Here is a 16698-nt window from a genome sequence, read left to right on the forward strand (position 1 = left end):
TTTGAGCATTTACTGTCAAATATATCTAACCACATTCTTAAAATTAAATCATTTCCTTCTGGCATACATTATATTAACTATCATCACTTGTAGGAAAGTAATGTTACTTTAAAATAGACTAAGCTCTCAATCTGAGTACATATAAAAAAGCAGTACCCAAAAGAGTAAATATGTTTAAGCCCCAAATTATAACACATCCAGTTACAAATGGATTCTAATGATTTTACTTAAAACAAAAATCTGCCCAATAATACATTAAATATAAGTGCATTTTAATTAAGAATTTAATTTTTTTAAAGCATAACTGGTCACAAGAATAATCTTCTGAAATGCATCTTTTCATAAAATTTTGAATTTATTAAGAGCAAGATAGAATTCTATGGAAATATAACCCCAAGTTTCCTAGGGAGGAAGAGTTTAGATCAGAGCAAACTAAAAAATTTTTTAAAATGACAGCATAACTGAAAAGTCATGGGGAGAGAAAGAACTTGGCTCCTTATTAACTTTACAACAGTGTGTACACTATTTAAAAGATGTTTTAGAGGTTAGTACTTTTGTGGTTTTAGCAAGATAGCACACGAGGAAACAAACATTAAATCAAATAATTTTGAAAATATTTCCATGTTACCTCTTTTTAGCAGGATGGTAAAGTTTTGCCCTAAAATAATTCCTTTCATTCCAAGCAACTCTTTCTTAAATATGACAGCCATAAACAAATTAGTCTCATTGTCAGACCTATTTTTTAATCTTTAGGTGAAAGTAACCAATCACTTTATCCTTCTTACAGTATTTCTTTCCTACATCCTTATTGTTTTTTAAATGTCAGCTTTGTGATACCATCCCAAAGAGTCATTTATAGTTTTTTGTTTGTTTGGGTAGGAGAATTCACCGAAGTGGATATTCTATACATTCTGGTTAATAAATTTGCTCAAGTCACATTCTTGGCCCAAAGACCTTTTTTGGTTTTACTTTCACAGAAAATATATATAAAAAAAGTTGGGTTTGCGGCTGTCAAACTGTCAGCTGTTTTTATAATTTTTAGTACCACCTTAATACTACCCTATAAAGAATGCAGAATATACTTTTATTTCTGGCTTTGTTACACTGCAGAAATAATGCTTTAGTTAAAGCTAACTTGCTCACAAATCGCTAAGAAATTTAAAAAGAGATTTTACTTAACATTAACTTTTTTTGAAGCTAAAAAGCTCATAATTTTAACATTTGGCTTTTCTACTACACTACTGCTGAACAGAACAATAATGAAACACTATACTATTTTATCTGGACAATGCTAATATAAATCCTTAATCTATATTGGAAACTTTCAAACATAAACTCTAAAACACAGGCATTTTTAATGACTACCACTTTCAATATACTAGAATATTCAATATTTGCACATTAAATGAAAAATTAATTTTTAACAAAATTTTATTCAGAGTATTAGGAAAATCATATTCAAACCACAGAAATAGTCAGACTATAACAATGCTGCATAGATAGTGGTATACAAGTTCCCTGACTCTAAGTAACTTCTTCCTAACCTAAAACTTCAATTTTCAAGTCACCAGGTAGAAAGTGGTGGAGGCATTACTTCCTCTTTCTGAGGCTAGAAAAAAATGGCTTCAATGGTGAGAAGTCAAACGATTTAAACAATGCAGATTAGATTATTTCCCAATTTAATTCTATTCCCTCTTGTTATTTCTCATAGATGAAAATTTAGAATGTAATAATTATTGGAAGGATATAAGAAGTGAATTACCTCTTGGGAGATACCCTGATCAGTGCCTGCTTTAATCAGACAAAACACTGAATTAAGTTTTAAAAATACAACCACACTATTATGCTTAATTAAAATTGCCAATATGAATACTTTTTTACATAATACATTACACATATACAAGAAAAGAAATGACCTGTTTCCTGTCCTTTGACCTTCAGTAGAAAAAAAATGTTATCACTAACAAGGATCAGAAAAATAATTTTCATGGCAGAGCATTAGCTCAATAGGGATCAAAATCTTTTCTGAATACTTAAAACAGACTGAGTCAGTCAATGAGAAATTGCTAAATTTATTCTATGAGAGTACCTTTTCACAAAGGATGACAATTTATTGGAAGGAATTTGTAGCTGGAAACATTGTTCATTAAGAAAACATTAAGTTACCCTGAGAAAGACTCTTAATATTACCAGTGTTTTCAGGGCCCCCAACCAATTCAAGAAAGAGCAACTTGTAGGCTCTAGCCTTTTAACACTACCCACATAAAGAATGATTTGATCTAAAATGTAATTAGGTTTCTCTGCTACACTGGTAAGAGGTCACAACTAAGACATCTGAATGTGATGGAGTAGAAGCAAATTTTGCATTTATTTTGGGCAGCCATCTTTTTTTTCTAAGAGAAAGAGTTTGTAGTTCTTCAAATTCTCTTGGATGAAACCTACTGTTTGGAAAAAAGAATCTTCTGTAAGTAAACTGGTAGTTTTCTTAAAATAGTAAACAAATTTATCTGATCTACAGTCTCTAAACTATCATATGCCTAGAAAATAAGGCATTAGTAATTCATCACTGGCCACTGTAGAGCACAGACAACTGTTTTCTTTTTAATCAGGACCATATGCAAACATTCCTGAAAGTGCAGTATTTTTTTAACATCTCTTACGCATTCACAGTCAGCATTTGACTCCCTATATACTTTCAGTACAAAATGTTTTTTCCCAACACCTTACATATACCTTAATTACTTAAGAAAAGACAAAGTGAGAGCAGCTACAGAAGTAGCAAGGTATTTTCCACAAATAAAAAATACAGCATACAAAAAATGGCAAGTTAGTGATAATTGGTAGTATGAGTGCTTAATAATATCCTACTTTGGGGTCCAAATTAAGATTTGACAAGTTTGAAGCCTTGTCCTGTGTCCAGCACAGTAGGAAGAAACCAACTCATTTTTAATCTTTTCAAGCACCTAAAACAAGTTTTGCAGATCCAAAAAAGGTTCAGACCGCATAACCAATTTGCCAAATGCACTAGGGGATATGTAATACGAGGAAAGTGTAACATCCAGTGCTTGGCCACGTCGCTTCCCGTTGGTAAATGCAGAGTGTAGTCACTCCACCGTTTTGACACACCATATACTGCTTTCACTGTGCGTCCCTTTTCAGTCCAGCAGATATTATTACTGGAATTGCAGTTATATTCTACCCAGTCTTTTGTAAAGTCACCTAGCTGTGGTGGGTCAGCTTCTTCAATATCTACTGTTTTTATCAACTCTGCTCCTTGTACTGCAATATACTGGTCATTAATTTTCCTCACTTCTTTCACCCAAGGGGTTGAATTTTCACTGTCTAATACGATAATAAGCCGGGAACAGAAGGAACCATTCTTTTCTCTCCACCATTCTAAAAGTGTGTCAAGGCGTAGTGTATCTCCACCTGTGAACAAAAGAAAATTCAATGGAGTAATAATCTCTGTAGCCTCATTAAGAAAACCCTCTTAATCACTTTCTCTTAGAAAATACTCTTGTCTTACATGTATTTTCCTTAAATTCTCAGAATTAAATAAGCAAAAAAATAAAGAATTTAATGACACTTTCAAAGTGTCTTTTGAAAAGATAGTTTTACAACAGATTCTCAATGTGAGGTTAAAAAATCCTTATTACTCACATAAAAAGTAATATGCTATTATAAGTTAAGAAAACAGTTTTATATAGTTGTATTTAGTGAAAACAACTATACAGGAAAGCTAACATTCTATAGCAGGGGCAGCAACTACAACTCATGGGCCAGATCCAGCCCACCACTTCTTTCTGTATGGCCTAAAAGCTAAAAATTGATTTTATATTTTTACATGGTTGAAAGAAAATAAAAATATTTTGTGACAGCAAAAACTGTATGCAATTTAAGTTTGATATAATTTTCGTAAAAGTTTATTGGAACACAACTACATTCATTCATTTACACTCTTTATGGCTGCTGTTGCTCTAAATTGGCAGAGCCAAATTGCTGCAACAGGGATCTAAACCCACAAAGCCAAAAATATCTGGCCCTTTACAGAAAAAGTTTGGCCCCCATTCTATACCATTGTTTCCTTTTCTTCCTCATATGGAGGTACCTGCTAAATGAAAATAAACCCTATTCCTACCTGTACAAAAATGAGTTAAAGAATAGATTTACATTGAAATCAGTTTTATAGCTGAAAAACAACAATGGATTTAAAAAATATAACCAGAAAGTTCTGAATAAACTTCTGACTACAGGTTTTTCATCTAGTTCATTGCGGATTTCTTTGTATTAATTTTGAATATTTAAGTATACTACATTAAAATGTTCATTTTGATTACAGAGTTTTTTGGCATTCCCTTATGTTCTGTGCCTGACGCAACTGCTAACCTCATCTCATCTGGTCCTGCCTCAATGGACACTGATATAATCATTCCTATTCTAGGAATCTATCCTAAGGGAAGAACAGACTAGGAACAAGAAATTACATAAAAAGACCTCCTTCCCACTTGGGAAATGGAAATAAACTACGGCCTAAAACCTTAAGAGTAAATCTTACAATATTTATAAAGAAAATTTACTGATCAGAAAATGTCTATATTAGAAAAAGCATGACATTGCATCTATAAAAATTACTGCAGCAGCTATTGCTAGATGTTTCACTTCCAGGTGGTTTTTAAAGTACTCTTCTGAAATTTCTACATTAAGCATAAGTTACTTTTACAATGTACCAGTACAAAACCCAACAACCTAACTCCAGAATACATATTTCCCCCAAATCAACTGTGCTCTTGGTTTCACCATTAAAAGTAAGTATCACCAGAGAGAGAATCCTTTAGCATTGGGATTCTATCATATTCTGTATGTGTAATTGATTAATACTTTATTAAGTAGCCTACTATAGCTTAAGAACCTGAAAATAAATTTGTTTTATGAATCAATCTAACACTTACACACATTATCTCAGATACGCTATTTCAGTACATGGTCTCTACATAATACCAATGTGTTATTCCACTGATACCTCCCCAAAAGACACTTTTTCAAAAACGGCCAAATGTTAACTCTCCATCATTTCCAGCTGTATTAAATTTCTCTGGAGATTAGAAGATGACACAGATTACAAGAACTATTATATAAATTCCATCTGCCACAAAACATCATTGCCCAACATGCCATCCACAACTATTTCAATAAACATTCTTTAGCATATTCTACCCTCATTCTCTTATATAAATGCTCTTTATCTATCAACAAGACACTTCAAGCAGCATTAAAGCTTTCTAAATGATTTCTCTTGTTTTGCTCTGCTTTCCCTCTATGAATAGGTTCTACGCTACATTTGGCTTTTGGCCCAGAATCAAAGTACTTACATTTATCTAAAATAACAGCCATCTGATGCATTACAAGTAATGGAGACTGCTTTTTAAAGGCTTTGTTTATTTGTAATAAACTGCTTTATAAATTATCTACATTTTCTCCATTTATTTCTGTCTCTCTTGTAATTACCATAATTTTTTCTACTCTCAAGCAAAGAGGCAAAAATATTAGGTTCCATATTGTGAAACTACATAAATATAAGATTACATATTCTAAGTACTGTGAGTAAAGTTATGGGATAAAGGGCAAATATAGATTCTCCTTCCCACAGTGATATTGATACTGGGCCTGCTATTAACTTGCTAACCCAAGTAAAATCCAGTTGTGATGTTTCCCATTTCAAAGGTTGCTAAAAAAAACAAAAACAAAACACCCTATTAATAAATTAGCAGAACTTAAAATTCTTTGTCACTTAATTTGTGAATAGATTAAAGCATTTTCCTCAGAGCAGAGATATTCAATACTATTTCTGAGGCAGAATCAGTCCTTGAGGGCTATGTCGAAAGCAGGCCAGGGCATGAACTAACTGAAAAGAATGCTTCTGGGCCTGGTTCAACCTGACTACCCACAAGTATGCCAGATGCCTCAGGCCATGCATGATAGTATGCAGTTGCTGAATTATGGAATAAAATCTACCTTTGTCAGGGAAGGGAGATCAATACGCTGTCTCTCTTTTTAAACTTCTTATAATAAGCTCTCAAAGTTACACAAGAACAAATCTTAGCTAATAGAGGAATTCTGTAACGGTCAATTTACTGGTAACATACTGCAAAATAATTATAAAGATATCACTCCAGAATGTAACTGCTAAACACTTACCTAAAATATAACTCTATTTTAGAATTCCCAAAGTCTTCAAAAATTATTACTAATCAATGAATGATAATTTAGGAACACTGATTATATATATATGTTTATCTTAGTGTTTTTTACTTTGAAAAAAAGGTGATAGAAGTATTAGTAAAATGAACATCTACATTGATTTCCACGGCTATCTTTAAGAATCTTTAATGAATTTTAAATCACTTAAGAAAAGTGCAAACTTTTTGAAAAGTGTTTCTATTAAGTAATAAATCCTTAATGTAAACACACACAGAAAGCCTGCTTCTAAAACTACTCTCTTACAATACTTTAACTAGAGAGATATGCATGGCCACCAAAAATTAGCCCTGTTACATTTGATCTGGGGAGAGTTTATTATCATAAGCATTTTACTAAGTTTTCAGTAATCAATCCCTGCTTTTAGATCTAAAATTCTACTTCTGTAAAGCCTGTTTTAACTGACTAGAGCTTTCTCTTGTATTCTGAGTTGAAATACACAGAATGTTATACTTTACCTGAAACTGAAGTAGCCATACAGATTAAAAATATGCTTTCTACATTGTAATTAAAAAGTTATAGGTCGTGGGAGGGGGGTGTGCAAAATAAAAAGTTACAGGTCAAGTAAAAGATTTTTAAAACCATATTCAAGTAGCTTTAGTGTTCAATACATCTTTTAGTCTTGTACATTCTAATTTTTTGAAATGGGTGATCCATGCTAACAAAAATATCCACTTAACCAGAACATGCCATTTCTTTATCATCATGGCGTTCACCCTTGGAGGCAACATGGTACAGTGGGGGAAAAAATACAGTTTAGGAGTCTGGCAGATCTGGTCCTTAATCATGGTCTATCACATAGTGGTATGACCATAGATAAGTTACATAACAACTTCCAATTTCCATCTGAAGAACAGAAGTGATGGTAACCATCTCAAAGGATTTCACATGAAGATTAACAATGTGTTTACGTAAGGTACTAAGTATAGTAAGATAAGCTGATGCTTAAAATGTGCTCAATAAATATTACCTTGTCTTTCTACTAGAAAGCCCCTGAGTTATTCAATATTTATTTGCAAAAAAGAATTTTTTTTTTTAAATTTCTCTTTCTGATAGAACCAGTTACAAATCTGGCATGAAATTAGTGAGATCACGCTGGTTTAAAATCATCTCTACTTTAACCTTTTGTTTCTTTCTGGAGTTCTTACACTGTTATTGGCAACTCTCCCTCTGTCCTTCTATACTACTTCTATTTATCTTTCTCTTCATCCTGAATGTTTCCACTTTATTTTATGACTATTTTATTATTTATGTATTCTTAGTTTGAAAGATCTACACTCTTTTGCAGAAAAACATGTAATTAAATCTAAAATAACTGTGTCTAATCTAAAATAAGAAAATTATCTTTCTTTTTAAATGATTTATTCAGTGATTTTATCTATTTATCAGCTACTTAAGGATCCTCTACTATGTACTGGGCTCTGTTATAGGTCCTAAGCAAATAACATTTAGGTCATTTACTTGACCTATTACCACATGTTAAAATTCTGGTGAGCTTTCTAACATAAATAAAACTACAGATGTGAAAGACTACTGAAATCTGCATTCATAACATTTAAAAACTTAAAAACACTAGTCAAGGCCGGGTGCAGTGGCTCATGCCTGTAATGTCAGCACTCTTGGAGGCCGAAATGGGTGGATCAGAGGTCAGGAGATAGAGCCCATCCTGGTTAACACAGTGAAACTCTGTCATTACTAAAAATACAAAAAATTAGTTGGGTGTGGTGGTACACACCTGTAGTCCCAGCTACTCGGGAAGCTGAGACAGTACAATCACTTGACCCAGGTGGCAGAGGTTGCAGTGAGCCAAGATCATCACACCACTGCACTCCAGCCTGGGCAACAGAGCAAGATTCCATCTCAAAACAAACAAACAAAAAACTAGTCAAAGAAGTTTATCAGCTTCTGAAAAATATATTTTGCAATTCTGAAAGTATTTGAACGGAAACTGATTATAAGTCTCCAAGCATTTTTTTCCTTCTAATCACTACAAGACATAATTCTCAATTTTATCATTACAGATTACTAAATTAGGCTAAATGGATATGCTAGAGCAAAGAAAAACAAATTAGAGTCATATGTATAGTTTGGTGAACTGAAGTGGAAAACTGAGAATCCTGAAATTTAATGACTTTGTACGAAATACAGATTTCTACAAATACATGTTTATCTTTACAATAGTGAAACTACCAAAGGTGAATTTACCTGCTAGAGCCCACTCTCCTGTACCATGGGTGTGCCCACTGTAATACAAAATATACGTATCATGTCTGGGTCCATCCACAGTCCGAAGTTCGAGGAAAGCTTTCAGTTTGGAATGCAGAGTATCAAACGACAGTCCACTTGTGGAATAGTCACATCCATAGGTCTCAATCATATGATATGCAAAAAATCTTTGGATAGCATTGAGCATGCCAGTAGACCTCAAATTTAACTCCTGTACATGTTCTGGAGGAAGCAGTGTTGGCTGACCATCAGGACTGAAGTAGGAGAAAAAACAATTATTTTGGTGTTTAAATCATTCTATATTACATTCTCATCTGTCATTTATAACTAATTATCTAAGAATCATAATAGTTGCTGCTAAGTGACAGGATTTTTTTTTTTAAATCATCCTTTCTAAAATTCCCAAAGTACTAAGAATTAAGCTTAGAAAATCAAAACCTGGTTTCTAAATATTACATTATCATTAAAACAATAACCGAATTAAAATTTGGGATAATATCTCCAAATGTAGATAGTATTACTCTTTGTTCCTTACTTCTATTTTCTTACCTGATAGATACTGGACATGGCTTTTTAAAAGCAGAATTATACTATTTCAAGAACATCTGGGTGGGGACTATTAAAAAAAACTATTCTTTAAGAATATAACACAAAAAATATAAAAACAATATTTTAATTCTTTCTTTCTTTTTTTTTTTTGAGACAGTATCTTGCTCTGTTGCCAGGCTGGAGTGCAGTGGTGTGATCTCAGCTCACTGCAACCTCCGCCTCCCGGGTTCAAGAGATGCTCCTGTCTCAGCCTCCCGAGTAGTTGGGACTACAGGCACATGGCACCATGCCTGGCTACTTTTTGCATTTTTTTAGTTGAGATGGGGTTTCGCCATATTGGCCAAGCTGGTCTCAAACTCCTGATCTCATGATCCTCCCACCTCAGCCTCCCAAAGTGCTGGGATTACAGGTATGAGTCACCATGCCCGGCCTAGTTATTTTATTTCTGTATTGAAAAATAGCCTTTATAAAACTGTGTTCAAATTTTACTAAATTAAGATACACAAATGGTAGAAGAAATTATCTATTAATAGGCATTTAAAAAGTTACTAAAATTTAGGTCCATTGCCTTATACTACTGAGCACTAGTTGACTTAGATTTGCTCTTGGAACAAATATAAAATGGTACTCTAGTAAAGATGATAAAGCAAGGCTTTTAACTAGCAAAATACCATTAATATTGAGAAAGAAAAAATCATTCCTATCCAGAAAAGGGATTTCTATCAGGAATTTTGAAAACCTTAGATTTTGCTTTATGTATCATCAATACTATTCTAACATTTTTTCATTACAGTCACAAAAGAGAATAAGCAATACATTAAAAAAATTACAATGGAATAAATATCTAACTGTGATTTATATTACTATTTCCACATATTCTTTCTATAGGATTATCATTTCTTACTTGATGGGACATTTCCAGATCTGTTTCCTTCAGTTCTGGAACCTTCAACTTTTTTATCAAGTCTTTAACATGAAAGAAAATCTTTCCTACAAATAGTCTGTTTGGGGATTTTATGTCAAATACTTGAAATTAGAAAAAATTCTCCCCTCTCCCTAGGAAAGTGTGATGAAAACTGTCATCAGAATTCATTTATGGCAAAGAATTATAGTAAAGGTATTTAGCTATAAAATAAAAATAAAAATGTAGCAACATTTTCAGATTTATATAAATGTCACCACCTTTGTGGGTAAAAATTATTTTGGAATAAAACTGCAATTAAATAAACATTTATTGAACTTCATTGTCAATTCTCTGAATTCCTAGTATTTGCATGGCATTTTCAGTGTGCATAGTGTTTTTATATTCATTCTTTTTTAGTTCTTCATACAATTCCTATCAGATAAGCAGAATAGGTATCACTATTTGCATTTTAGATAAAGAAAGACACTAAAGTTCAGAGTAGTTACAATTTGCTGAAGGTAACACAGAACTAGACCTCCAGCCTATCAGGCCCAGTGCACATTCTATTATATTTCACTATGTTGTTTCATAGGACACTTTCTTAAACAAAATATTCCCTTTACGGCAAGACCTCTCCTTAGAAAAGTTATTCATGAATACATTCTGGTGTCTAACCAAAATATAAGCTTACTGTATTCATCAAAATATTTCAATTGAACTGAAGATATTATCACTTGGAATAAAGTTTGTTAAAATTTTGGAAGAAATGAAAAAGTTATATTTTGAAAATATAGTTTTGATAAAGAGCTATACTGTATTCATATAAATATTAAGAAAATGTTATAAACTGAATAGTTAACACTAACTATACTAGATTACTATACCTGCAGAAGTTGGTGGGAATCACAATAGCATATCCAACAGATGTTCCTCCTAAGCAGTTACCCAATTCATGGAAGAGCCCATGAGCCATGGATTCCAATGGCAAAACAATTAGAAACATGCTCAAGAAGATTCCATTTGTTGGCTAAAAGAAATCCAAAACATGTTTACACAGTATGTGTACATATGTGTATATAATTACATATGTGCACATTGATTCACATTTTTTAACCTATACTTTAAAAAAGATAAAAGGAACAATTAATGATCTAAAAACCATTTTCACTTAAAGCAGACAGGTATACATGAATGAGCCAACAAGTCCAATAAATACTAAATTTATCTCTCAGTTTCTTGGAAGTTGTGGCAAAACACAGCACATCATTTTTTAAAAAGATTTGTCATAACATCCTATCCAAACTAGAAAAAAAAAAACAAAACCCAAACCAAAACCACTCTTTGATGTGACAGAAAAATGCCAGAAAACAATATCTTGTTAAAACTCACATGCTGATGTCATTTTTCAAATAACACATTCATTTACTTTATCAAAAAGGGTACTTTAGAAAGGGCTCATTTTTTCCCCATGAAATTATGAAAATAAATTCTTAAGGAAATTAATGACCCTAAACCTATAAAAACAAATTCCGTTTACATGATATAGTTTACCTTATAAAGCACTGAACTCTCCAGATGTGTAAATTCAGAATTTTAACAGAAGAAAATATTAAGGACATGTAAGCATTATAAAAGCGGAATGGAAAGGCAGAAGAAATAAGAGGAGGAGACAATCAGGTATTAATTTCAATGAAAATGCAGAAAAAATTAAGACTCATTTAAGTGAAAAGAAAATGGAAGGATAGCACTTAGTCTTCAACATATCTTTAGAATATTAAACTATCACATTCCTTCTGTATTGCTACTGCACATACTATATGTGTATGTGCACAAACATGCTTTTAAAACTAAGGGGTGGTTCATTTGATAAAAATTTAATAATAGAAAATATATTCCTGCAATTAAAAAAAGGATATACTGTCATATTTTGGACACCTAGTTTATCAATTATATGAGTAACACAGTACATGCTCAATTTAGAAACACTAGAAAATACAAATAAGTAAAAAAAAATACACGATTAAAATCATTCCAAATACCATCATCTATCTGCACAGCTACTCTGAAATATTCCGACTTCATGCAATATATTTTTTCACAAATACATATTCATGTGTATTTTCTTTTTTACCAAATGGGATATATAATCTGTGAACATTTTAATCGAAGCTTGTTAACATAACTCTAAATCACTTGTAAAGACCAAATGGCATTCCTATAACACGTATAAAACTGTAATTAGTTGATCCTGTTATTGGTAAATTGCTTAGTTTGCCATTATACCGAAAGAACTAGAATAAATATCAAGTTCTCTGATTATTAATGAGGTTAAGTACCTTTCACCATGTGAGTATCATCTTTAATGAAGTGTAAATACTTTGCCCACTTTTCTATGGGGGCTGACCTTTTCTTCACTGATTTAGCTTTGTTTGGTTCTGAACATAGTTTAAATGAAAGTCTTTTGTTGGTAATTCTGTGACTACTTTAATGCTGTTTTTTGCTTAACATGAGTTCTTAATTCTATGTCACTTTATGCCTTGTTAAATAAATATCCCTCTATCCAACTACTAAGATATTTGAACATTATCCTCTAAGTCTTTATTGTTTTGCCTTTCACATTTAAATCTATAATCCAAATATAATTGATGTTGTTTATGATAATGGCCCAATTTTTTCTTCTACAGAAACAATTGCCCAAGCAGCAATTACTGAAAATATCAACCACTCCATATTACAGTGCCACCTTTGTCCTAAGTATTAATGGATCTTTTTTTGGTCTTCGTCTTCTGATCTCTTGGTCTGTATTTTATCCTTTCACATAGGTCCTTTGGTCTTCATTTCTTCCCTCTATTTTTGGGACTCTAATCAAACAAAGATGAGATCTTCTTACCATATCCTATTTGAGTCTTACCTTTTCCTTCTGTTCAGTATTTTCCATAATTTTCTTTTTTCATGATTCTTCTTGTATAGCTTCTTCTGAACTGTATCTTCCAGTTCACTAATGTTCACTTCAGCTTTGTCTAATATTTGTGGCATTGAAATAATTTATTTCCTGATCTCCCTTGTCACTTTTTAAAGTTTCCAGTGCACTATCATTATGTCTTGATCTCTGCTTTTATTTTTGCAACTTAGCTTGATGGTTTTCTCTGTTTGATAGTTCCAATCAGTACCTGAAGATTTTTTTCTGTTGTCTGTTGGTTTTGCTGCTTCTTGCTCTTGGTGGTATATGTGTGTGTGTACCTGGTTAAATTTCTGAGCCGAACAGTGAATATAAAAATTATATTATTATTGAGGCCTAGGATAATGATACCTTCTCCTAGAGACAATCTGTTTCTTCCAGGGAATGGCAGACATTATGAGTCTACATATCTTATTCCAGGTTTGACCACTTAATCCCAGGTTGAACCACCAACAGGGCACAAGGGCAGAAAGCAAGTTCATGAGAGAACTGTAACACACATGGCCCCACATTCTTCTTTCAGTATGTAAGCATAAAATGAGAGGTAATTTACCAGAGATGTCACTTCTGGAATCCCTGGGCTTAGATCTGATTTTTGCTACTCTTGAGGGGACCAAAAGTGCAGCTCAGCTTTGAAAACAATTTCCTCTATGTACACAAATGCCTGCAAGGCTCAGCAATGAGTCTTTTCATCCCAGGAAGTATGGTGTGTTTTTCCATTTATTCAAGTCTTCTTTTATAGCCTTCGGTGAGGTTTATAGTAATTTTAAAATAAAAGTTTTATAAGTTTAAAACTAATTTCTAGGCATTTTATATTTCTGTTCTTACAAATGGAATCAGTCCCAATTCTCTGATTATTGGTTTCCAGGCTATTACATTTTATATATTTACATATTTTTTCTAGCCCAGTGCTTCTCAATCTTCAGTATGCTTTTACTGTTAGAAAAAAGTATTAAACAGTTTGAGCAGTAAACTAAGCAAATGATAAAGTTTAATTGCCAATCAATTTGTAGATGACTCAAATGAAAAGCCTAATAATTCAAAATTCTAATTAAAATGTTAATTGATATTGATGTTATTCAACACCCTAATGTTGGTTATGCAACACTGATGATGCTATTTGATATAAATTAAGAACTAAATAAGCAGATATTCAGGGGTTTACTGATCACAATTCATAAATAACAGATGATCTGTTACTACTTGCTTATATTAAAAAATCTAAGAAATTGAGAATTTTATGCTGATTGACAGGTCCTTACTCTGTCATCCAGGCTGGATTGCAATGGCATAATCACGATTCACTGCAGCCTCGACCTCTCAGGCTCATGTGATCCCGCCACTTTAGCCTCCCAAGTAGCTGGGTCCACAGGTGCATGAGCCACCAGGCCCTGCTAATTTTATTTTTGTAGAGACGAGGTCTCCCTATGTTTCCCAGGCTAGTCTCAAACTCCTGGGTTCAAGCAATCCTCCCGCATTGGCCTCTTAAATGGTTGGACTTACAAATGTGAGCCACCGTGTCTGGCCCTGTTATACATTTTTAAAAAGCTAATTTATCAAGAAAAAAATCATTAAGTACTTCTATTAGGTTATTTTGAAAAAGCAAGCTTAGAAAAACAGTATTAAATATTCTATTAAGATCACACACAAGTGAGTATTTTGGCAATACAAAAATTCATAATCTTAACTGAACAGGGCAAGTATGTCCAGGGGAAGCCAAAATAAATTTAGAATGTTTTATCCACTTGCCACTTTCAGAGAGCTCCAATTTTATTGGTCTGCAAACCTTTATTCTATAGCTTCAATCTAGAGCCATGTGTGACTTTGTAGTACTCCTCACACCGTAATTCCAAGTAACAAATAAGTTCAACTGATTAAAACCTGTAAATACTTTCTCTCCTTTGTTTCTACAAATTATTCTAAGCTTACTATCAAATTTTAAGACATGGTTCATATTTCAGAGCAGATATAAACTAAGCAAAAAAGAAGATTAATAAACAATCTGTAAGTAATGTCCTTTGAATAAAAGTTGTTACTAGTTATCAGATCTCTATTCAGCTGGGCTTTCAAGTCATGGTCAAATTATTCAACATTTCTTATCCTAAAATTTTTCAGGTTTAACAGGAACAAAATTTCTTTATGCAACGCCATTTTTAAAATGTAATGTTTACATAAGAAACATATAAGCGTTGTTTGTTTAGAAGTATTTTTGTATGAGTCACCTTATGCAAACCAGATTTGGAAAACATACATAGAAGTCTGAAGAAAGTAAAGCCCAACTAAGAAACAGAATACATAAATGCGGAAAATATAAATGGAAAGACTGTGAGAAATCTAGCTTTAAGAAACGTAGGCAACTTTCAAAACTTTACTTGGTTCAGGAAACTTAGGAACATTATGAAGGCTACTGCATAATTTTAAAATCAAATGACTTCTTTATGTAGAAGCAGAACATAGTGGAAAGGACCCAAGCTTTGGAGTTAGACTTTGATTCAATCCCAGCTAAGCCACTTACTATATGTACACGAATAAGTTAATTAGCATTTTGAATCTTGATTTCTAGAATATATAAATATCATGAGCTTATTCTGTAGATTTTCTAGAAATACATATATATGGCAATATAAAGTTAAAACAAATGCTTTCCACATGAAAGCATTTCCCAGCAATCTCACATCGCACTAAAATAAAAGCTTATGTTAACACAAATAGCAACTTTACTCATAATTACCAAAAAACTGCAAATAATTTCAGTGTCTCCCAACTGAATCTCTCATCTTAATCTCTCAATTAAGGGATAAACTTGAACATGAGTACAATGGGATACTGCTCACAATAAAAGTAACTAACTTACTAACACCTATAATCCCAGCACTTTGGAAGGCCAAGGCAGGAGGACTGCTTAAGCCTAGGCAGTCGAGGCTGAAGTGAGCCACGATTATGCCATTGTACTCTAGCCTGGACTGCAGAGCAAGACCCTGTCTCAAAAACAAAAGTCAGGCTCAAAAGGCTACAATATTATACGATTTTATGAATACGACATTCTGGAAAAGGAAAATTTCTAGGAATGGAAAACAAATCAGGTTGCAAGTACCTGGGGTTGGGAGAAGAACTGACTACAAAGAAGCAGAAGAGAATTTTGGGGGTGATGGAACTGCTCTACACATTGACTGTGGTACTGGTGGTCAGACAACTTTATGTGTTTGTCAAAATCACAGAATTACACACTAAAAGAGGTGAATGTTACCATATGTAAATTTTTCCTTAAACTTTTTTTTTATGTTAAGCTAAGTAAAACTAACAAAACCCTAAAGTTTTCATATGCAAAACCTTAAGAAAAAAATGGCTAAACCAAGTTTTTGGAATTATGATCTAAGTTACAATTGTGCTCCATAAGGCATGTTAATCTTGCATATTTTTTACTTATCTAATGGTAAAATGAAAATGCATTTCCCTAAAAATATATTTTAAAAGATAAATAAGCCTATAAGGCATATAATAAATCCCAAATGTCCACTAGTCATTAACTCATTTCACTGTCATTAACTCAGTGAAATCCATCATGCTTTCTCTCATCCTACATTCTTATCTGCTCTCTTCAGGTTCTCAACATCTTTTTAACATTTTGACTATCTACCATGTCACAACCTTCAACTTTACATTTTATTAACCAATATCAAATTCTCTTTAAATTTTACTTCTCAACAAAATATATTAGTTTTTCCTTTGATAATACTCTGTCTTATCCTTATCATAGCCCTTTTCCCTGTCACCTTAGTCCAAGTCCTTATCTCTTGCTCCTGGC

At 32.7% G+C, this 16698-nt stretch overlaps 1 protein-coding gene across 3 annotated transcripts in view; it reads right to left on the bottom strand.

The window, feature by feature from the left end:
• Positions 1-336: 336 nt before the first annotated feature.
• Positions 337-16698, bottom strand: part of TMEM168 (transmembrane protein 168) — a 33269-nt gene continuing 16907 nt past the window's right edge. For all 3 annotated transcript variants that reach the window (XM_035254169.3, XM_002751697.7, XM_078342107.1), the window contains 3 exons: positions 10819-10961; positions 8461-8735; positions 337-3429 (listed from right to left, as the gene is read on the bottom strand). In XM_035254169.3, coding sequence (XP_035110060.2) covers positions 2882-3429; positions 8461-8735; positions 10819-10961 — 966 coding nt within the window. In that variant the 3' untranslated portion in view covers positions 337-2881. The remainder of the gene's footprint in view (positions 3430-8460; positions 8736-10818; positions 10962-16698) is intronic.

This window comes from Callithrix jacchus, chromosome 11 (assembly GCF_049354715.1).
Source record: "Callithrix jacchus isolate 240 chromosome 11, calJac240_pri, whole genome shotgun sequence".
Taxonomy (NCBI): domain Eukaryota; kingdom Metazoa; phylum Chordata; class Mammalia; order Primates; family Cebidae; genus Callithrix; species Callithrix jacchus.